This window comes from Natator depressus, chromosome 6 (assembly GCF_965152275.1).
Source record: "Natator depressus isolate rNatDep1 chromosome 6, rNatDep2.hap1, whole genome shotgun sequence".
Lineage (NCBI taxonomy): Eukaryota > Metazoa > Chordata > Testudines > Cheloniidae > Natator > Natator depressus.
In genome coordinates, this window is record NC_134239.1 from 20,531,366 (window position 1) to 20,554,892 (window position 23,527).

At 41.2% G+C, this 23,527-nt stretch overlaps 1 protein-coding gene across 2 annotated transcripts in view; it reads right to left on the minus strand.

The window, feature by feature from the left end:
* The window catches only part of LRP5 (LDL receptor related protein 5), a 252,541-nt gene that overhangs the window by 23,198 nt on the left and 205,816 nt on the right, over positions 1-23,527 (minus strand). For both annotated transcript variants that reach the window (XM_074954716.1, XM_074954714.1), the window contains 6 exons: positions 22,468-22,791; positions 20,340-20,542; positions 14,674-14,885; positions 12,948-13,138; positions 5,958-6,167; positions 1,498-1,623 (listed from right to left, as the gene is read on the minus strand). In XM_074954716.1, the coding sequence (XP_074810817.1) occupies positions 1,498-1,623; positions 5,958-6,167; positions 12,948-13,138; positions 14,674-14,885; positions 20,340-20,542; positions 22,468-22,791 (1,266 nt within the window). The remainder of the gene's footprint in view (positions 1-1,497; positions 1,624-5,957; positions 6,168-12,947; positions 13,139-14,673; positions 14,886-20,339; positions 20,543-22,467; positions 22,792-23,527) is intronic.

The following is a 23,527-nucleotide window of genomic DNA, read 5'->3' on the forward strand; positions in this document are numbered from 1 at the left end:
GGCCTCCAGAAGTAACCACTACTACTCTGAAACCACATAGTGTGTTGTGGTCATGGGAAAGAAAACAGTTTACAATGGAAATGACTTCCCCTGGGGAGGTGAGAGTTCAGCCAGCACATGAAATCTAGAGAGAAATGAATATATTTTTTCAAAAAGCTTGAGTGCAGCGATAAAGCTAAAATATTGAAGATATGAGACCTCCCAGAAGAAATGAGTTTGTTTGTTTTTTTAATTCCCCCAGCAAGTGCAGTGCTACAAATAGTGAAAACTCCTGGGATTGCGAAAGAAGCAGGAAAGCATAAAGTGGGGGATTAAGAGAGCTACTATAATGAACAGGGCCACTACCCATCTTGGGATCGCCAGAATTGTCTTGATTTTATTAGCAACAGAGTACATCAAAGTCATGCTCTGACACTAATTTCCGGGTTTGCGAAATGTCCCATATGGCCTTATGACGTGTCAGCACTGTCCTGTGCCATATTATGTTATAACAGCCTAATGCAACATGGTCGCACTCTACCAAGCACGTTTACAGCACAACAATCAAATCAGTCACATCAGACAAACTTCAGTAAGTATCAATACATGTGCTAAATCTTCCGAGGCCCAGAGGGGCATTTTGCGGGCAATGAAGACAGAGACATAGATTCAAAGATCTAAACACCAAACCTTATGGAGTAAGGGCCAAGTTTTGACCATGGATGCACCAGTTACTTCCAGGGGAACTGTGTGTTTGCATCCCAGCACTGAATCTGGGCTCATGTTTCCTACAGAAACGTGTAGATGTTTTTAGTCAGACCCTACATACATTAAAGAAAGTGCAGGTGACATGACTGGGTTAAAGTTTATCACAGTGGAATTTGTGATCACACATTGGGAGGAGAGGGGGCAAACATGCATGTGAGTGGAGGGGATGAAAGGAAGCACCAGTAATGTAAATTAGCAGGAAGGCGAGTAAGTGAGCCTTTGTGTTCTCCGTTTCCCCATTTTCCCCCTCTCTTCTATTGGTTCTCAGTATTAGGAAAATAAAGCAAAGCAGATCTGAGTTCTCATACTCTGCTCTTCCTTATGAGTGCACTTCCTGTTGACACAGATGGAAGTTCTGGACTGAAACATGGAAGAAGAGATCCACCATGCAGAGCTAAGACCGGTCTTAACAGAATACCTGTGCAAAAGTTACAAATACATACAGTTTGAGTGGGAGTTTCAGAAGCACTCAGCATTGGCCAAACCTGCTCCTCCATTGAAGTCAATGGGAGTTTTACCATTCACTTTAAATGAGAGCAGAGTTGCCTTTTGAAAATCCCATCCTTTAAAAACAAAGACAGTTGAAAATAAATTCTCATTTGACTATTTGTCAACACGTAATAGCATCTTAAACATATGACGCCAACAAGCCCAAATCTGACTATGCAGCTTCTTGACCCCAGAAGCTCTGAGAGACTTTATGGATACGTGTGCCCTATATAAAAAGCCCTGTTAAATTAATTCACTTACCTCCACATGTTAAGAGGTTCTGTAAAAGTACAAGGTGATCTGGGCATGAGCATCTTGGGGTTCCATCTCCTTTAGCAATGCAGATGTGTGAACAGCCACCATTGTCACGGGAACATGGATGTGCAGCTGTATAAACAACACATGGAATGGAATACTGTACACTGTCAATAAATCAGGATGTTCAGCTAGTGCAAAGCTGGTTTCTGTAAGAACTACCAACTTTCACTAGACACGAACACAGTAAATGCATGGACTTCCCAGGTCACTACTCAAAACCTGATTTATAGTCTCTCTAGGGATATTGCTCCTGAACACCAAGATATACAGACTTCTCAGAAATCCTTTAAATATTTAGAAACTCAGATGCAAAGAAACTAGTAGAAGCTTCTTGTAAAGACTACACTTAAAGAATGAGTATACTTCATCTGCATTTCATCTGCGAACTGACAAAGGGTGGGAGGAGAAAGAGAGGTAAAGTTACTTGTCCAAGGTCCCACAGCAGACAGATGGCAGAGCTGGGAATAGAATGCAGGTCTCTTGAGTCCTAGTCTAATGCCCAATCCACTGGATTACATCACTTCCTGTATGTGCCTACATTTAAGCACATGCTGAGATGTCTTGTTGGAGTGGAGCCCATATTTGTTGTCACAGAATGATGCATTCTTGGATACAGTACTAGTAAGTTCTAAGATTTTTACGGGGGGGGAGGGGGGGGAATCCATATAAAAATAGCTAATTATTTCTGTGCCAAATGTGCTCTCCATCTGCTCAGACTCATTAATCAGGCATTTAGCACAGAAATCTGCCTTCGCTTTTAACAAACATATTATTTTTATATATAGTCTTAAGATGCCACTGCACGCAGCATGGACTGTTGGAAGAGCAAAAGAAAAACATTTTTTTTAAAATTGTTCTGTTGCAACAGAGATTTACCTTTAAAGGACAAGTTTCAGATTTCAGCCCTGAAGGGCGATTCTTTTCAAGTGTGACTCAAAGTAGAAAGCAGGATCCTTGCCATAAAGAAAATAAAGCACTTCGCCGCCCCCCCCCCCCTTTTTTTTTTTTTTTTACCATTCATGATTTAGCATGTAAAAATCACTTCCCAATTCTCTGAATTGTGCTTAAATTAAAAAATAAAATCCCTTTGCAGCAGTAAAGTATCATAGAATCATAGAATATCAGGGTTGGAAGGGACCCCAGAAGGTCATCTAGTCCAACCCCCTGCTCAAAGCAGGACCAATTCCCAGTTAAATCATCCCAGCCAGGGCTTTGTCAAGCCTGACCTTAAAAACCTCTAAGGAAGGAGATTCTACCACCTCCCTAGGTAACGCATTCCAGTGTTTCACCACCCTCTTAGTGAAAAAGTTTTTCCTAATATCCAATCTAAACCTCCCCCATTGCAACTTGAGACCATTACTCCTCGTTCTGTCATCTGCTACCATTGAGAACAGTCTAGAGCCATCCTCTTTGGAACCCCCTTTCAGGTAGTTGAAAGCAGCTATCAAATCCCCCCTCATTCTTCTCTTCTGCAGACTAAACAATCCCAGCTCCCTCAGCCTCTCTTCATAAGTCATGTGCTCTAGACCCCTAATCATTTTTGTTGCCCTTCGCTGGACTCTCTCCAATTTATCCACATCCTTCTTGTAGTGGGGGGCCCAAAACTGGACACAGTACTCCAGATGAGGCCTCACCAGTGTCGAATAGAGGGGAACGATCACATCCCTCGATCTGCTCGCTATGCCCCTACTTATACATCCCAAAATGCCATTGGCCTTCTTGGCAACAAGGGCACACTGTTGACTCATATCCAGCTTCTCGTCCACTGTCACCCCTAGGTCCTTTTCCGCAGAACTGCTGCCTAGCCATTCGGTCCCTAGTCTGTAGCGGTGCATTGGATTCTTCCATCCTAAGTGCAGGACCCTGCACTTATCCTTATTGAACCTCATCAGATTTCTTTTGGCCCAATCCTCCAATTTGTCTAGGTCCTTCTGTATCCTATCCCTCCCCTCCAGCGTATCTACCACTCCTCCCAGTTTAGTATCATCTGCAAATTTGCTGAGAGTGCAATCCACACCATCCTCCAGATCATTTATGAAGTAATGGTACCTTTGAGAGACACTGGGAGTGGAGCAAGGAGATGCTAGAGAAAAGGCTAAGAATGGTGAATATTACATATTGTGAAAGAAAAGGGGTTAATCTTTTGCAAAATTCTAGAAAAAATGCACTATAATGGCTTCGATCCCCCCCCCCCCTTTTTTTTTTTACAATGAATGATTCCTACACTCTTATTCTCGAAATTTGAGAGTTTCAGTGCTTATAAATCAAAGATTAACAAGAGTGCAAGCAAACATCACACAGGTTTCCCCCTACACAGGTCTGCCAATGCAGCCGCCTCCTGCTATTCTAATTAATGGCTTTTTCAAACAGTAGGGGTAATGGGTGGATGGAAAGAGAGATTTGAAAATATCAGGACATTTTCTTTTTCCATGTGTCTTTCAACCTCCAGAGAAGTTATCAATCACAGTTTATTAGATGAGTAGATAAAAGAAACAGACATGATATCCTAAAATTAAACACACACACACACAAAATCACCCTCTACCTTCAGGTCTCCTTCCCTAGCCCCTTTTGTATTGGGCATATTTTTCCTTTCCCCACCACTCCTTTACACTTCCTTATTCTGCCATTCTGTCTCTTTCATTCTCTGCATCTTTCCACAATCTTTTCTCTCTCTCTCTCTCTTTTTTAATTCTCTTCCTCTTTGTGGGAGGTTTTCTCGGATCCTTCCCCTCCTCGATCCCCCAGTTAACATCTTCCTCTCTCCTCAAAGGCCCTGCACCATCCTTCTTCCAGATGTGGAGAGTTTGACAGAAGGCCTCCTGTATCTCATCAGCACTTCTCTGTCAGTCAGCCAGAAGGGACCCATTACCACCATCCCCAGGGGCTCAGTGTCTCTACAGTTCTAACATCTGCTGGTTCCCAGAGAAAGAAACCAAATGTGGAACCAGATTATGGTATGTTTCCAGTAACCCATTGGTGCAGCTCCTTGCTCTGCTTGGTCAAGTCTTGGCCTCATTACTATTACTTACATAATAACCTCAACATGCACAGTGCGTTACAATAACAAAGACAGAATCCCTGCGCTGAAGATCTTGCAATCTACATGAAGACAACAAAAAACAAACAGGCACAGAAACCAACACCCCCCCCCCCCCGAGGGAGATGAAAAGGGAAGGACAAGCCTACGATTAGGTGATCACTTGGAAGGCTAATGCGCACATCCTAAAATTAACGAAGGGTGCGTCTCCCCCATATTTTTTCTCTTTCCTCTTCTTTCTGGATCTCTCCCTTCTCCCAGATTATGTCTGACCTCTAGCACCGCTCTCTAGGAGAAGCAAGTGAAACAGACAGTCCTAGCCAGTTTTCACTGTTCCTTTTGTTGCAACAGTGTTTCAAACTGGCATGCCTGCTACTTCACTATGTTTGTCCACTGTTGTTTCTAAGGTAGGGGAGGCAGGGCAAGCAATACATAGCTTCTCCTCCCTTACTTCTCCCCCCCAGGATCAGTGGAGATATATTTCAGCAAACTATTTTAAAAGGAGCCCCCTTCCACGCTTTGCAGTTCAACAAAAGCCCCCCTCGCTCCTTGATGCCTCACTGGTTTAGAAACACAGACGTCAGGCACAACTCTTTTTCTTATAGCCGATTCCCCTAATACTATGTGGAATAACTCCCTTATGGCACACAGTAAACCACGTTTGATCACAGGTTTGCAGTGGTGAAAGGCTAGTGTAATTAACCGCTCTGCATCAAACAGCTGACATCTAGTTTTTCTTTGTTTTTATTTTCTAAGCCGCTTCGGGAGCAAATTTTGTATTATGCATGTACATGCTGAATAGATTGCTAACTACTACGACATCAAATAGCCATCTTTCTGTGCAGAGATTATTCAGGACAGGAATGGGAAAAGAGGTTTGCATTACCTTCTCTTCTGGGAGGTCCATCCTGTAAGGTGCTGAGCACACTGGACTGGCTGCAATCCAGCTAAGAACTTGGGGCTGGTCACATGCTTAAGTGCTTAGCTGGGTTGAGGCGAGAGTGTTCAGCACCCCTCACAATCAAGCCCTATGCCTGTATTTTGTGTACAAATTGTCATTTCTTTAGAGCAGGATTCTGTCTTATAAGTCTGTAGGACGCCTGGTGTATTTTTGGGTGTTACATAAATAGCCAAAATTATATGTACCATATTTCATTGGCAAAAAAACTCCCTGGTTTCAAACAGTGCTTACTAAAAAACCCTGCTACATTCTGTTTAAAATGAACACAAAAACTCACAACAAGTCAGAAACTGAGCAATCAGAAATTCACATGCTAGGATACACACTGGGTGTCTGATTCAGAAGCTTAAGAGAAACCAGCACCAGAGCAATCAAGAATACATGGCACTGAAATAAACTTACAAAATTCATCCATATCAACTTCTTCCACTGCATGAATGCCTGTCAAGTGAGCAATTCGGCCTTGGATTCTAGTCCTCTTGTATCCACTGGTTTTCTCAACTCTCTCAATCATCTGCTGCTGACGGTCAATCCAGTACAAGTGATTCCCCAACACAGTCAGTCCCATTGGCTGCAGGATATTGGAGTCCTCCAGTGTCACACGGTTAGCTCCTGTAACAATCAAAGCTAAAGCAAATATAGGTTTTGCAAAGAGAAACTTTTGTCTCACTTTTTTTTTTGTCTTTTATAATAAAGTGTACTTGTTTCCAAAACACGCTTTATCCTTCAAACAATCTTATTATCATGAATGAATTTTGAACAAATTTTTTTTATCCAGTGCAATGGGAAATGTTTCCATGGGCTCAATTTAAAAAAAATTATTCACTTTCAAGCATTGACAGGTAAGCTCTACTCTCAGACATGCATATACTGAGCTACCAATGGGAACCATCTCTGAGCAGTAGAGGTTAGAATTTTTCCCTACAAGTGAAGGTCTCATGGAAGATATTTCTTGAAAGAGGCATTCAAATTTTTTAAAATAGTACTTATTGAGTTTTCCAATAAAAATCTGCATAGAACATTAAGTGCTGATGCTATTCTTTAAAAACAGAAAGTCTGATAATTCATTGGTGTCACAGTGACTGGTGCTATATAAAAATCCTAGATACATTTAATGTTATGTACATACATAAACATGCATACATAACACACATAGGTACATACATGCACACAACATTAAAACAACTCTGTTAAGCACATTAAGGTTGCAAAATTAAGCATTCAGAAGTTAGAAAATGCCAAATTTTAGGTTGCCCGTGTAATCTTTATTCACCCTCCTGGTGCATATACACTATGATACAGTCTTTAATTACATAATCACGCTCTTTTTTTTCTACAGGATCTCTGCCTTATTCTGGGCACAGAGAATGAATCAGGGCTGTAGAGAGAATGAAGCTATTTGTAAGATCCCTGCTTCATTTACTCTAGAAGCTGGAAGCTCTGTAGGGCACAGCATAGGGGCCTGCAGGTGGAGGAAGGTGGGTTTGTTGTTTTTTTCCCCAGTAGTGATTTCCCACAACATTCAGCAGCTCTTCTTATTTCCTGCTTTCTGCCCTGCACTCCAGTTTTCAGCAGCAGATCCCCCACTCCACCCATCAACTGCCCAACAGCAAAGGGCAAAAGCCAGCTCAGTTGCTGAGATGCAGGGTATCAAAGCTCCTGCTGAAGAGGGCAGGCTCAGCAGCAGAGGGAGGGAGGTACTGAGGGGGAAATGAGGCAGATGGTTTATTCAGGCTGTAGTCAGACCCTTGAAAATGGAGATGAAGTGAAAGTGCTTTGGGAAGAAGGCGGCAAAGAGACAGGCAGTGATGAGATAGTCTGATCAATGATGGGGCATGATAGTATAGATGAGCTTGGAAGTGGGGAGAGGCTGAATGGGGAGAGTAGCACCCTCTAAGATAGGAAGGAGAAAGGTGAGGGGACAGTGTGGAAAGAATGGACGAGACAAAGATGGTGAGGGGGAACACACTCATAATACAAAACCAGTGTCAATATTTCAACAACGATCTCAGACATCTTATTTCCACAGGACAGAGATTCTAGGCTCACTTTCCAAGTGCCTGACCCTTATAAAGTAGCATCTAAGGCAGAGCTGTTGTCACCTCTAGGGCATTTTATGGTGTTTGAAAAAGGTTACTAAGAAGAACTGAGTTAACTGACAGAACAGACCAGGCCATACCACGATAAGCATCACGTCAGCTCACCGTGACTGACCCTCAACCCAGCAGGATTTAATTGTGGTTCATCGACGTCATGCTGACCATGACTCGTGCTGGTCTGCACTGACTAGTCTGCTGTGGTCAGTGTCATGTCAGCTAAATCAATCATTTACAATTGCGTGTGAATGCTGTGGCAATTTGTATTGTAGCCCAGTCTACATTTAGATGTATGCTCCATGGGGCAGGGAGAGTCTCTCCCTCTACATTTGCAGGAAACTGTCCCAGGCTTGGTTTGGGCCTCCTACCTACTGCTAGAATACCAATTATTATTACTACCAGTACTCCTTCTACTAAATGAATGCAGTACACACCGGCAAAGGGAGAGGTAAGGGCACAAATCCTGTAGTATGCTAAACAATGTCCATGCGGATGCATCTGAAAACTGACCACATTCTACTTCCTACCTCCACATACCATTTCCTTCATACTTCTTTTCACGTGCCCAATCATTCAGTAAGCCTAACTTTAGCGTTTGGAAGAAATGGGATAAAAATCAAAGTGGTGTTTCACCTCTAAACAACAACAACAAAATCAAATAATCAGTCCTATTATTCAAAACACTCTGAGCTAACATTTTCAAATAGTTAAAATTTGTGGCTGCTTTTAACCTTTACTGTTGGCAGTCTGATAGTGTTTGTTGTACCATTTTTGTGAAAGGTGCTTAAAAAGTTGTAACTTTTTTTTGTAGTTCTTTTCCATAATGACAGCCCTTGAATCATTCTCTTACATCAGAGAAACCACTTGATTTAATTGGGGGTTGGTCCTGCTTTGAGCAGGGGGTTGGACTAGATGACCTCCTGTGGTCCCTTCTTAACAGAGCCTTTTTATTCCATCAACAATTTTATATTTAAAAACATTAAAAACTGGCCAAATTCATTTAAAATTAAAAATAAAGTTGATGCTTCCTGTCCTGAAATGGTGCAGGTTTCACATAATCAACTGCGTCTCCCCCTTTCACAAACCCGTAAGAGGCTGCCTCTCTCCCAGCGACTTACTGCAGAGGCACCTGAGCGGAAGTCCCAGTGGGGCTGCTGGCAGGGTGTTCTCAGCTAGGGGCTGTGTAGCCTTTTAAAATGGTTTCCTTGACCCAGGTCTGAGACAGCCTGAGTTTGGTAGCTTGCAGGAGCACTGGAAGACCAATGTTTTCACTTCCTTGGTGGGACAGAACTGTGTTGGGGATTGTGTGTGGAGGATGACTAATGAGTCTATATATGGTACTCCTTTGACCCCCCGCATTCTTGTGGTATCTGAGGACCTCGCACTCTTAACGTGTTGATGCTCACAAATACGTCTGTGAGATAGGGAAGTACTATTGTCCTCATTTTATAGATGGAGAACTGAGGCATAGAGAGACTAAGGGGCATGCCCAAGGTTACACAGGAAGTCCATGTCCAAGCAGGGAACTGACTCTGGGTCTCCCAAGTCCCAGGCTACTGCCCTCACCATGGGACAATTCTTACTCCATGTGTGTTACAGTTATATTGTCACTGGGTTATTTGATCATGGGCCATTTACAGCTCCAGAGAGTCATCAGTGATTTTTTAAAAGAGCGCCTAAGGGTGTTGAGAGCACTGGATCGTGGGCACCTCTGTATTGTAGTTGAGGAAAAAAAATAATGAATAAACAAAGAATAGTTTCTCAGTAGCGTTCTCCTTCTGGTTAAGTAATAAAAATGATAATGAAAAACATGTTACAAGTAAAAGTAGTATCTAATTTCCTTAGTGATTAAACACTTCGATTTCCAGTATGAAATAAATGTGTAATCTTTTGAAGGTGGAAATTAGAATTCAAATGAAAAAAAACAACATTATGAAAAGCTTGAAGGACAAATAATTCCCCTATTTACAGTTCCATCGAACACAAAGTATTTGTTCTGACCTCAAATAAAAATTTTCAAACTCTTTCAGCTATTTAAAAATAAAATAAACAAGTTATATTACTCAACTGGTGGCAAACTGAAGTTGTTTGCAAAGCCTTATGAGATTCCAAAAAGCAGCAATAACTCAAAGCTGGTGGGGGGGGGGGGTGGTCGGAGGCAGGGCACAGGGCTAAACCCTTGGTTATGAAAATGAAAGTCCTACAGACAAGACCATGTAACACCTTCCCTGAAAGTTAAACATTGGACAGCTTAGTTGCTGTTCTGCCACTTTCAACATGGTGCTGTAAAATATCTGGATTTGGTGCAAGTTTAAAAAAAAAATGTGTCATCTCCCTAATTCTGCAAGAGGGAAAGGATGCCTAGCACTGCCTAATCAGAATAAAAATATACAACACAACCTTTTGATCTGATTTTTCATGACCACCTCAGTTTACATTAAAATCCTTCTGTGTATATGTTCTTGTTTTAATGTGTTCTGCCCAATGCACAATTTATTTCTTATGGTCTCATTCAAGCCAAGGTCCTTTTGGCTGTCGATTCTTTTCAAGGCTTGCAATATGAAAATACAAAGCATTTTTAAACGCAAAGATGTGCTGTTAACTTTTCAAAAATCAACAGCTCAATGGATCAAATTACAGTGAGCTCAGCTGGATCAAACATACCCATATCTCTCTGGCTATGAGAGGCATACCCTCTGGTTAATCAACATTACAGATTTTCTTTTATCCCTACAGTTTTCCCCTTTCATCTTCTCTATAGCATCTTATTTTCTAGCTGCTTCCCCTTTATGTTCATCAAATAAATATATGTTATAAGCACCGATTCAAGACTAAGCAGAGGAAGTTTAGTTTTTCTTGTAACATGATCCACCTAATTTAAGGTGCTACATCTGTAATGTTCGGAGGAAGTCCTTTAGGGGAACACAGACCAGCTACAATGGAAGCCACAATGTGCTATCCCCTGCCAAAACTATGACTATTGCATACTAGTCATCATTCACCTAGTACTACCTGAGTCCTAAGTCACTTCTTATATACATATCACTTAGCAAACAAAAAAAGAAAAGAAAAAAAAATTAACAGATTGCTTCCCTGAGAAACTGACAGTGCATTATAATTAGGGCTTCTGTTTTTCAGGGTTTATTAATTTCATTTTTCAGGTTTTATTTGTTTAGCAATTTTTGAGCTCCATGTAGATGTCAAAAAAATGGGGGCTTTGAGGGCTCTCTCTTTGCATATGCACCTAGTACTGGTTCAAACAGCATTACATTAAAGCACACAAGGGATACTTGTGTGCGCACCAGCAGGGTTTATATGGACCAATTAATTCTCAACACATTGGTGCACTTTAGAAACCTCCTTCCCATAGTCTAGATGGAGCGATAATGCACACAAGCCCATAGATACAAGCCAGGGAGGAGAGACATCACTTACATAAACAAACTGCACTGGGAAAGAGGGGAAGTCAACACAAACCGATTAACCATTTACAAAGTTTTTCCAGTGTTTATTGGATAAACGTTTTTTAAAAAAAAATTGGGAGTGTTTTATTGGTGTTTACCAGTTAAAACCTGAAATTGGAAGCCCAAATTATAATTTATGATTTGTATTACAGTAGCACCTCCCAGCCCCAACATGCTAGGTGCTGAAGGTACACAGTCCCTACCTTAAAGAGCTTACAAGCCAAAAAGACAACAAAAAGACAACCCATCTGTCAACTAGCTTCAACTCAACACTGCAATCATTCTAAGTCTGGGTATTTTCGTGAATATTTTACATATATAAAAACAACAAGGCCCAATTCTTTTGCACAGAGAGGATTTTACGGGTGTTAGCCTTGAAGTAGAAACCGAAGTCATGGCTAGGTTTCTTGAACGCTACAAATATAAGCAAGTGCTAATTGACTGGGTCTCCTTTCCCTCTTTATTGGGTGTAGCTGGCACTGCTTTTTAGCTTTCTCTTTAGAGGCAATACTAACACAGATTTGTTCACTGCCCTCCTCCAAGGTGCATTCCCCTACAGCTCTATCTTCAACTGATTTTTCTCATGCTTCTTTGGTGCATCTCTGACACTCCCTCTCTCTCTTCCCCGCCCCACTTTATTAAGGTAGGGCCGAAGACCAGCCAAGAGTGGGACCCAATTGTGCTACGCCCTGTACAAACAAGAGTAACAGTCAGTCCCTACTTTGATCCCTATGCTTGTGTGTTCTGCTACACGACCCTCTCTCCTTTCACTACTGGCGTACCCCACCCTCTCTATGCATTCTCATCCCCGAGCAGCACTACTCTTTCCACAGGTTAACTAAATGCTCTCCTGACTTTTGGTTTCTCTTCCAGTTCTGAAGTGTCCTACTTTCTGTGTCTCACCTTCCCAACCCTTCTCTTCCAATCCTGGTGTGTTCTATTGCCCAACCATTCCCACATTTTTATTACTATCCTCCTGCTGTGCCCTGTGCACTCTACTCTCTGAACCTTGACTTGGATCCTGCCTCCTATTGGTGACTTTGCCTCTAGCTCCTTAGTCTCAAACTCGTTGCTCTCCTGACTCCTCCATATGCTGCTTCCTCTAATCCACAGAGGATCAGAAGTGACTGACACTGAACTGGAAAGTAATAAACATGAATACTAGTACTGGTTCTGCTACTGACCCGCCGAGTGACGTTGGCCAAGTAGCCTAACTTCTCTATTCCTCAATGTCCTCAGCTGTACAATGGGGGCCCATAACGCTTATACACCTTTGTAAAGCACTGAGATCTACAGATAAAGCCACGTATAAAAGCCAAGTAGTAGCATTATAATTACAGATGTGAAGTAGCATTGCTATAGCGGGAAATGTGATGACTTCACATCATGCTATGCTAAATCAGTATTCCAGACACGCTAAATTGTCACTCGCTTCAGAAGGATTAAAGTTTTTGGTGTGTGGAAAGGGTGCATGTGTGCATGAATTAAATGACTCTCTCGGTCTTGGCAATGCCCTTTTAAGTTACTCCTACTACAGTTACCTGCCATTGTCTGCACTGCCATTGACCAGCCTTTGGCATTTAAAAGCCAGGTGTAACCACAGTGATTGAAAAAACCAGAACACTCAGGTATGGTGCTATTGTCCTTTAAGAGGTTTACAAGCTCTGTCCATGTATGTGCTGCAAAGGAGAGAGCCCGTGACTAATCATTTCTGCACTGCCTGCACAAAATAGGCATTATTAAGGGTTAGAAGAAGCCCTTGGGGTCTGTGTCAGAGAAGGACTATACACACTATAAATGCCCAATGCTCAGCGTGTTTAGCTACCGCGTACCTGACAAATCACAGCTTTCAATGCGTTTGAGATCTGCGTCCACCCAGAAGAGTTTCCCAAGCTTGTTGTCAATTACCAGCGCAACAGGCCGGATCAGACCGGTACTAAAGAGCACTTCTCGCTCCGTGCCGTCCAGGGCTGCGCGCTCTATCTTCGGGGCTCGCTCTTGCATGTTGGTGAAGTACATGTACCTGATAACAAATATAGATACCAGCCTCTTAAACCAAGACTTTTGGGGGTATGGGTTTAATTATAGTTGTATCATAGTTTCTTTTAAACCTAACGAGTGCTATTGAGCACCTCCTCCCCAGGCTTAGTTCTTAGCAATGCTCACGAAAAATCCTGTCTTCTCTACAAGGCTCCTCCCCTTTCACTGCGTGAAAAAAATCCCAATAAGATTAACAAGATTGATGCTCCCAGAGGAAGAGAAACACTGCTAAGAATGGCACTATTCTAAGCAGTTCAGTGCACACGTCAGGAGTCACTACTCAATTCAGGTCTCCTGGTGGCCGCCATATTCACTGTTCCTTAATCCTTAAGACTTTTTAAAAATTCAAATTTGGAATTTTTTTTTTAAAATGGTTTGAAAGCATGGCTGGAAAGGTGGAGGCTAGCGAGTCAGCGTGTTTCAGGAATCATCCTGGAAAAGCAAATTCCCATTTTAATTCCAAAAGCACAGACTAAAGATTTCCTTTTCTAACTATGAAATATGTCCTTGTGAATTGGTTCCAATAAAACTGAAGCCTTCCCTATCTCTAATCCCCTCCCCCACACTAGCCTCTAAAATGGTTTATAGATTTTAGGGACTGTATATAATCATACCCTAGCTGAACAGTAAGTTAACAACCCTGAAAATGTTCCACAGATTTTCTCAGAACCGCTGTACCTACATGGATATGGAATATTGTCACTCAACATCTGTCAGACATATGATTCTTCAGCACTTTTAATAGTAGTCAGGAAGTTGGGTATTTAACTTATTAAAGAGAATGGTAAAAGGGCTCATTCTTCACCGATGTCAAGCCCAAAGCGAATGATACCCTGAATATAACCAAAACTGCTATGCAACAAAACAATTCCTTTTATTTCAGATGCTTGTGGAAAATCTATCCAGCACATCCTCCTGTTTTAAATTTATATCGAGAATTTTAAAAATATAATTGTAAAACCTTCTTCAGGCAGAACTGGCCTTAAAATATACAGATTCAAAATGTAAAGGAATACATCTGCTCTGATCTCATTGCACAAGCTGTTATTGTGATGTTTTCACATGACAGAGGACTGAATTATTTCTCAAAAAGAACAGGAGGACTTGTGGCACCTTAGAGACTAACAAATTTATTTGAGCATAAGCTTTCATGAGCTACGTCCAATGAAGTGAGCCGTAGCTCAGGAAAGCTTATGCTCAAATAAATTGGTTAGTCTAAGGTGCCACAAGTACTCCTTTTCTTCTTGCGAATACAGACTAACACGGCTGCTACTCTGAAACCTGAATTATTTCTGAACACACTATTTCCTGAAAACCTAAACATTATAGTCCAGATGTTCAGCTGGTGTAAAATCAACAGGGCTCTGCTGATTCAAAGCAACTGAGGATCTGGCCTTAAACGAATAAACACACTATATGTGTGCATACACACACACACACACACACACACACACACACAATACTATGGATACACATATGCACTATTCACTCAATCTCAAAGCATGGAAAAAGACTCACCCTCGCTCTGCATTGACTACTATGGCTCTTGGCTTGTCATGATCTCCTTTTAAAACCGTTCCAATTGGTTCTCCATTAAGTCTGTGAACACTGATTGAATTTGTGGCCTCGCAGGTCCAGTACAAGGTATGGCTGTAAGTATCAATACTCAAGTCATGCGGCTGCTTCTCTGGATTTTGGTTTTGGTTTGGAGTGCTCATTACAGTGAAAGGCTACGGGACAACAAGAAAAACAAAAAAAGAAGACCCTTTAAGACAAGAACTGTGAAAACATGTCATTTTCGTTACGGGGTGATTTGATCATCTACAAATATCTTAAACAATTAGGAAGGAAATTATTTAAGGAGGAAAAACTAGAAGAAATAGCATGAAACGGAGTGAAAAAAAATGTGCTTTGGATTAAGGACAATATCTGGACAAAAACTCATTAAGATTATGTAAAGTCTCCAAAAAGAAATCATGGAGCCCCCATCACTGGAATTAATCAAAATTAGCCTGAATAGAACAATGGTGAATGTTGCATAGGGAACAATCTTGTATTAGCAGGGGATGGACTAGATGACTTAAAGACAAGATGATCCAGATCCAAAGACTGTTATATATTTAAACAGGCAGAGCTTTATTCACAGCCCAAACTGAGTTAATAGAAAAAAGAAACAGCAGGATTTGCAAAAAAAATACACTGCATTTTTACAATTTGGTTTTAATAATCTGAGATGTGTTTAAAGAGAAGCTAACGAATTATTTTTATGTATATACATTTTCATCTTGACAGCATGTAATGAAATATAAATTTTTTAAAAAATCAAAGCTATTCTTTTCCTTAGCCAAGAAAAGTGTTACCCAGAAATGGAAAAATAATATCCAATATCTGTACAAAATACTAATTAGCAAAATTCATGGAACATGAAATAGCAAAATTCAGCAAAACAAAATTAAAGAAAGTTGTAAACTAGGAAGCCAAATTTCCAGAGGAGCTGCTGCTGCTTCAAAGACCTTAACACCCTTTAATCAGTGCAATACAAGAGAAAAAACACAGCAAATTAATCTCCAATGCAATTTGCACCTGGCAAGTCCCACCAAAGGGAAGCTACACTCCAACAATTAACACCAAGTATCACCCAAAGAGCGTGTTCAGCACTTCCTCAAAACTCCTCCGCCCCCAGCTAGTAATTCAGTTTGACACACACACCCACACCCAAATCAAGGGCATCAATCAGAATAGCTTAGAAAGTAAATTTTCTTTCTTGTTTGGAGGACATGAGTAATTTACAATGGGTTCTCTGAAAGCAAGAGAGATATAAGAATATAAGAAGGGCCATACTCGGTCACACCACAGGTCCATCTAGCACAGTATCCTGTCTTCTGACAGTGGCCAATGCCAGGTGCCCCAGAGGGAATGAACAGAACAAGTAATCATCAAGTGATGCATCCCCTGTCGCCAATTCCCAGGTTCTGGCAAACAGAGGCTAGGGACACCATCCCTGCCCATCCTGGCTAGTAGCTATTGATGGACCTATCCTCCATGAGTTTATCTCGTTCTTTTTTGAACCCTGTTATAGTCTTGGCCTTCACAACATCCTCTGGCAAGGAGTTCCACAGGTTGACAGTGCGTTGTGTGAAAAAAATACTTCCTTTTGTTTGTTTTTAAACCTGCTGCCTATTAATTTCATTTGGTGGCCTGTAGTTCTTGTGTTATGAGAAGGAGTAAATAACACTTCCTTATTTACTTTCTCCACACCAGTTATGATTTTATAGACCTCTATCATATCCCCCCTTAGTAGTCTCTTTTCCAAGCTGAAAAGTCCCCGTCTTATTAATCTCTCCTCATACGGCAGCCGTTCCATACCCCTAATCATTTTTGTTGCCTTTTTCTGAACCTTTTCCAAGTCCAGTATATCTTTTTTGAGATGGGGTGACCACATCTGCATGCAGTATTCAAGATGTGGGCGTACCATGGATTTATATAGAGGCAATATGATATTTTCTGTTTTATTATCTATCCCTTTCTTAAGGATTCCCAACATTCTGTTTGCTTTTTTGACTGCCGCTGCACATTGAGTGGATATTTTCAGAGAACTATCCACAATGACTCCAAGATCTCTTTCTTGAGTGGTAATTGCTAGTTTAGACACCATCATTTTATATGTATAGTTGGGATTATGTTTTCCAATGTGCATTACTTTGCATTTATCAACATTGAATTTCATCTGCCATTTTGTTGCCCAGTCACTCAGTTCTGAGAGATCCTTCTGTAGCTCTTCGCAGTCTGCCTGGGACTTAACTATCTTGAGTAGTTTTGTATCTGCAAATTTTGCCACCTCACTGTTTATCCCCTTCTCCAGATCATTTATGAACATGTTACATTGGACTGGTCCCAGTACAGACCCCTGGGGCACACCACTATTACCTCTCTCCATTCCAAAAACTGACCATTTATTCCTACCCTTTGTTTCCTATCTTTCCTATCTCTTGCTATGCTTTTTAATTTGGGGTATACATTTAAGTTGAACCTCTATTATGGTGTCTTTAAAAAGTTTCCATGGAGTTTGTAGGGGTTTTACTTTTGGTGCTGTACCTTTTAATTTCTGTTTAACTAACCTCCTCATTTTTGTGTAGTTCCCCTTTCTGAAATTAAATGCTACAGTGTTGGGCCGCTGTGGTGTTTTCCCCGCCACAGGGTTGTTAAATTTAATTATACGATGGTCACTATTACCAAGCAGTCCAGCTATATTCACCTCTTGGACCTGATTCTGTGCTCCACTTAGGACTAAATCAAGAATTGCCTCTCCTCTTGTGGGTTCCTGGACTAGCTGGTCCAAGAAGCAGTCATTTAAGGTATCAAAACTTCCTCTCTGCATCCCGTCCTGAGGTGATATGTATCCAGTCAATATGGGGATAGTTGAAATCCCGCATATAGACAGGCAGTGTCAGGTCCATTTTAAATCATGCCGTGGAGGTTACAGGAGGCAAAGAGCAATGGAAGCTATAACTAGTCTACCTCAAAATTAATTTCATTGTGAATTATTTTAATTATATGTTTTAGGAATCTGTTAAATACTCAAAACTTGACAGCTGTGTAACTGCTGACATTGTCTCTGAGGAGCAACACTTTATCCTCATTATGCAAGCAACTGGAGTAAGAATTAAAGCCCTGAATGAGCAAAGCACTTAAGCATGTGCTCAAGCCCATGCTTATTCAGCAAAGCACTTGAGTATTTGGGGGGTTGCTCAGTGGTTTGAGCATTGGCCTGCTAAACCCAGGGTTGTGAGTTCAATCCTTGAGGGGGCCATTTCAGGATCTGGGGCAAAAATTGGGGATTGGTCCTGCTTTGAGCAGGGGGTTGGACTAGATGACTTCCTGAGGTCCCTTCCAACCCTGATATTCTATGATTCTATTTTTCCAGTTTGACTGTTGTATATAAAAAGGGAAATAAAGACGTAGCAGGGTGCTGCAGGGCCCTTTTTGCTCCTGCCCCTGCTGTGCTGACAAAGTCACTCGGAGATCCTGGGGTTCAGTAACCACTGGTGCCGTTTATTTACAAGTTGTGCTCCCACCACCTTTTTACCATCTACAGCTTGAGTTCTAGTGTCTGCAGCCAGCAGGGAAGAGCCATCTTTCTGCTTTCACTGCCTTCCCCAGCTTCCAATCTCCCAGCCTTTTATACAGCACTAGGCTAATTGGGCAGGCAGCTGTCTCCCTTTCACCAATTAGGTGCAGGTTTTCTCTAGCCAGCTCCAATTTACTTCCTTTAATGGGAGCTGGCGTGACAGAGGGCTGAGTCAGCAGTTCTCACCCAGCACCCTGTCACAAAAGACAATCTGGGGAATTACAGACCAGTGAGCTTAACTTTGAGCAAATAATTAAGCAATCAATTTGCAAACACCTAGAGGATAATAAGGTGATAAGTAACAGTCACCATGGATTTGTCAAGAACAAATCATGTCAAACCAACCTAATGGCTTTCTTTGACAGCGTACCAAGCCTTGTGGATAGAGGAGAAGCAATAGACGTGGTATATCTTGACTTTAGTAAGGCTTCTGATTGTGTCTCGCATGACCTTCTCATAAACAAACTAGGGAAATACAATCTAGATGGAGCTACTATAAGGTGGGTCCATAACTGGTTGGGTAATCATTTTCAGAGAGTAATAATTAGTGGTTTACAGTCAAGCTGGAAGGGCATAATGAGTGGGAACCCACAGGGATCAGTTCTGGGTCCAATTCTGTTCAGTATCTTCATCAATGATTTAGATAATGGCATAGAGAGTACACTTATACCATTTGTGGACAATACTAAGCTGGGAGGGGTTGCATGTGCTTTGGAGGATGGGATTAAAATTCAAAATGATCCGGACAAACTGGAGAAATGTTCTGAAGTAAACAGAATGAAATTCAATGAGGACAAATACAAAGTACTCCATTTAGGAAGGAACAATCAGTTGTACACATACAAAATGTGAAATGACTGCCTAGGAAAGAGTACTGCGGAAAGGGATCTGGGGGTCAGAGTGGATCACAAGCTAAATATGAATCAATAGTGTAACACTGTTGCAAAATATATATCAATCATCATTCTGGGATGTATTAGCAGGAGTGTTCAAAGCAAGACACAAGAAGTAATTCTTCTGCTCTACTCCGTGCTGATTGGGCCTCAACTGGAGTATTGTGTCCAGTTCTGGGTGCCACATTTCAGGAAAGATGTGGACAAATTGGAGGAGGTCCACAGAAGAGCAACAAAAATGATTAAAGGGCTAGAAAACATGACCTATAAGGGAAAATTGAAAAAACTGAGTTTGTTTAGTCTGGAGAAGAGAAGACTGAGAGGGGACTTGATAACAGTTTTCAAGTACATAAAAGGTTGTTACAAGGAGGAGGGAGAAAAAATGTTCTCCTTAACCTATGAGGATTGGACAAGAAGCAAAGGGCTTAAATTGCAGCAAGGGAGGTTTAGGTTGGACATTAGGAAAATCTTCCTGTCAGGGTAGTTAAGCACTGGAATAAATTGCTCAGGGAAGTTGTGGAATCTCTACCATTGGAGATCTTTAAGAGCAGGTTAAACAAACACCTGTCAAGGATGGTCTAGAGATAATACTTAGTCTTGCCATGAGTGCAGGGAACTGTAGTAGATGACCTCTTGAGGTCCCTTCCAGTCCTACACTTCTATGATTGTATGTGATGAACTTTAAGCTTAATTAGGGCCCAAATGTGGTTTTTATGGCTGAGACTGAGTTTTTAATCCCAGGGACTTTTATAACGATATTATGTTCACCAAAATGTCATGTACAACGTTGATTTTAAAAAGTGTAATTACTGTGAAATAAACAGAGTAAACTAGCGGTAGCAGGCTTAAGAGTTTCTCTGACTGTCTTTGTACAACTATCACAGTTTTGTGGTTTGTAGTTTGTAATATATAAGCCAAATGGTGACATGCCAAATTTGACAGTATTATCTTATTGTTCTTTGTATACAAATTAAGATCCTGATTCTGCAAATCCATAAGTACTACTCCCAGTGAGTAAATTTAAACAAGCACATGCGTTTTTGTAGGATCAGGGCTTAAGGTGATGGCTGCCTGGAAAACCTCTAGTATAAAATACATACTAAAAAAGATAATACACTAAATACACACACACAATATATATACACACACACACATAAACTTGCCTGGGAACCATCATCTTTGGCTCTTTTAATAATGTTCTGACGTCCATCCACCCAATAAATCAGTTTATCTAAGGGATCATAATCAATGGCCTTGACATTTCTTAGACCATGCACAGGAAGGATGATATCTGGACTTTGCTGGTCATCTGGTATCATCCGACTGATTGCAGACTTCTGGCTAAACAGCAAGAAGCTGGTGGGTGCTGAAACAAGTCCAACAAAATGCATAAGAAAAGAAAATGCAACATAACCCCCAAGTACACTGGTCGCAATCATTAGCCATATAAAAAAATATTTAAAGGAAAAATTCTACAGGACTGAAGAGAAAAATCTAGAAGTGTGAAAAACAATTACAAAGAAAGGAAAACTACTCACAAGTTGAAAAGGAGGACTTGTGGCACCTTAGAGCTTAACAAATTTATTTAAGCATAAGCTTTCATGAGCTACAGCTCACTTCATCGGATGAATATCACAAGTTGATATTCTTGCTATTAAATCTTAAGTCCCATTTTTGCTCAAAATTTCATCATTTTGGAGGATGAGCCCAACACTATCTTATTGAGATATTATTTCCCTTCACTATCATGGAATACTCAAAATTACACAGCAGGCAACATGTGAATGGCACGATAATGCAGTCAGGCTAACAACAGTGAAGTTAGGAATCACACTAGAGCAGGGGTCTCCAAACTTTATGAGATGAGGGCCATATTAGATTTTTGAAGGGGCTTCACGGGCTGAAGCGACTGTGAAAGAAATTAAATATATACAAACAAACGCAAAATATATGCAAAATCGTTAAAAACACAACACTACTCTACCGTGTCAGTGTTGCATTAAATTCTAAATCAGGTATAAAAGTTAATCGATGCAGGTACTGTAAGTTGGCTCCCCTTTTTGGGTCTGCTCTGCCCCGTGCCTGCTCCCTTCTTCCTGTGCCTGCTAGGCGTGCCTGCTCCGCTGAAGAAAATGACAAAGGATTGAAAGTTTGGCTGTACTTTGGTAAGAGAAGCTCCAGGTTCCCATTGTTGGTTGGGACTGTTTGGTTCTACTAGGGCTGTAGTTAAAATTTAACCATTATGAAATTGTTAATTTCCATCTTCTTTACTCCATTTATTGGAGATGTAATGAAGCATCTGGCTTGTATTTTTACTCTAAGGCAGGGGTCCGTGCCTGCTTGGCTGCAGCAATGACTCTCCCCTAAATTGGCTCCGCTTTTGGGGGGTCACTGGCTCCCAGAGGCACTCACCCCTCCCCACAGCTCAGCTGTGCGGCCGCCCCGTGTGAGCTGCTGCCGGCTGCCCCTCCCCCGCCTGCTTGGCATGCCTACTCAGCTGTTCGCTTCTCCCCTGTTGGAGGGCTGGACAAATGGAAGCCATGGGCCGGATCCGGCTCACAGGCCCTAGTTTGGAGACCCCTGCCCTAGAGTCTTAAATGCAGGTACTTCACCACATCATCCCTGGCTTGTTAAAGGTGACAAGACACTCCCTTATTGCTTCTTTATGATTCTGTACTTTTGGTGGGGCGGGGGGGGGAGGAAGTTGACAGCTCATTTGTTTTTTCCCCAAGCATATTTTCTTTTCCTGCTTGGTTTTTCATTAGAAACCTCGGACTTGGCTGAAAGAGCTACATGGACCACTGGATACCTAGCAGGGTCATGACATCACACACACAGAGGAAGTGAAACCTGATTAATTGGGACGGGATGGGATTATTACCCAGAGGATTTAAAACCCTAATGTTTTTGCTAACACTTGTTTAACTAAAACACTTGGGAGAAAAGATGCGTTTATTTAGACTGTCACTCACACCCACCCGTCCATTCCATTAAAGGCTGGGAAAGCTTCTAGTACACATCAGAGTCATGCCAGAAACACATCCAGCAAAACAAGAAAGACTTGACAGTGCTGCTATTTCTAAGGCTTTAAAAAACCAACCAACCTTTCAGTTCTTCATTATGCACCATAGAAAGGGCACAAACCGTTTTTTCCCTGTTTGCAGGTCATCTTTAAAACCAATACCCTTGAGATGTATGTATATGAATCCTTCCCTTTCTATAGTAAAAGGCACCACAAGCAGCAATGAGCTGTAAATGCTTAAGAATATCATAAGAAATAAAAGGACATACAACTGCAGTTCCTGCTGTTGGGATCCAAGGTATAGTGAGAGGCACAGCCACATCTATACCCATTTGGTATGGCAAGGCACAATTGTCCACACTGCCCATTGTTTTGCATGCAGTCATTCAAGCCATCCTGGCGCGAAGAGTGAAAGACCAGTATGTCCATCACAAAATCCAGATGTCCTTGAATTAGTGTCCGGTTCTTCCCATTGGTCTTGTCTGCTCTTTCTATACTGTGTAGGTTCCAGTCTGTCCAGTAGATGTAATCACTGTATTGTGTTAGTCCAAATGGATGAGGTAGATCATCTGCTATTATTTCCCTTTCTTGACCTGAAAAAGTAACTTCATACTGTTAGCACTAATTATAAGCAGTAACCGAAACTCAGTTGCAAAAAACGTGACAAAAGGGTTATTTAATCCTGTGTGAATAAAATGTAATTTTTTAACTCCTTTTATTTTTAAAATTTGCTAAGGGTCAGTATCATGGAATTTGGGGTTCATAATTACACAATATCTTCCTCTGAAAAGGTAGCCACTAAGATCCAAATTCTGATACCCTTACTCCTATTAATATTTTACTTCAGAGGTAGTACCATTGGAACTATTGCCATTTTAAGAAATATTACTTCGTGTCAGAGGTTTAACACCCCAAACTGGATCCTAAGAAAGGGCTTTTAGAACACCCTAATCCCAGATAAATACTTGATCTGGATAAAAAATAAACTTAAAACACATATGAAACAAGTACCGTGAGCAACGTGCTCCAAAGTGCCGTACAGATAATCTGTGGGATTCAGGGATAAAGCTGATCCAGAGGAATTCTGAAGTTGGATTTAAGTTGTAAAAAACCCACAATTGCAATTTAAGAAGATGCAGATATTCAAAATGATTTCCTGCATTAATCTGAAAGGAATCCTAACACTCCCACAAATGACACTGCTTAATTACTAAAGTTCATAATCTAAGGTTTTATCACTTTCTGGAGCGCCAGGTACTGGCCAAGGTAGACTAGATTAACCATTATGGAAAACCCCATATTACTGTAGTCAATGAAGCGAAGACAGTT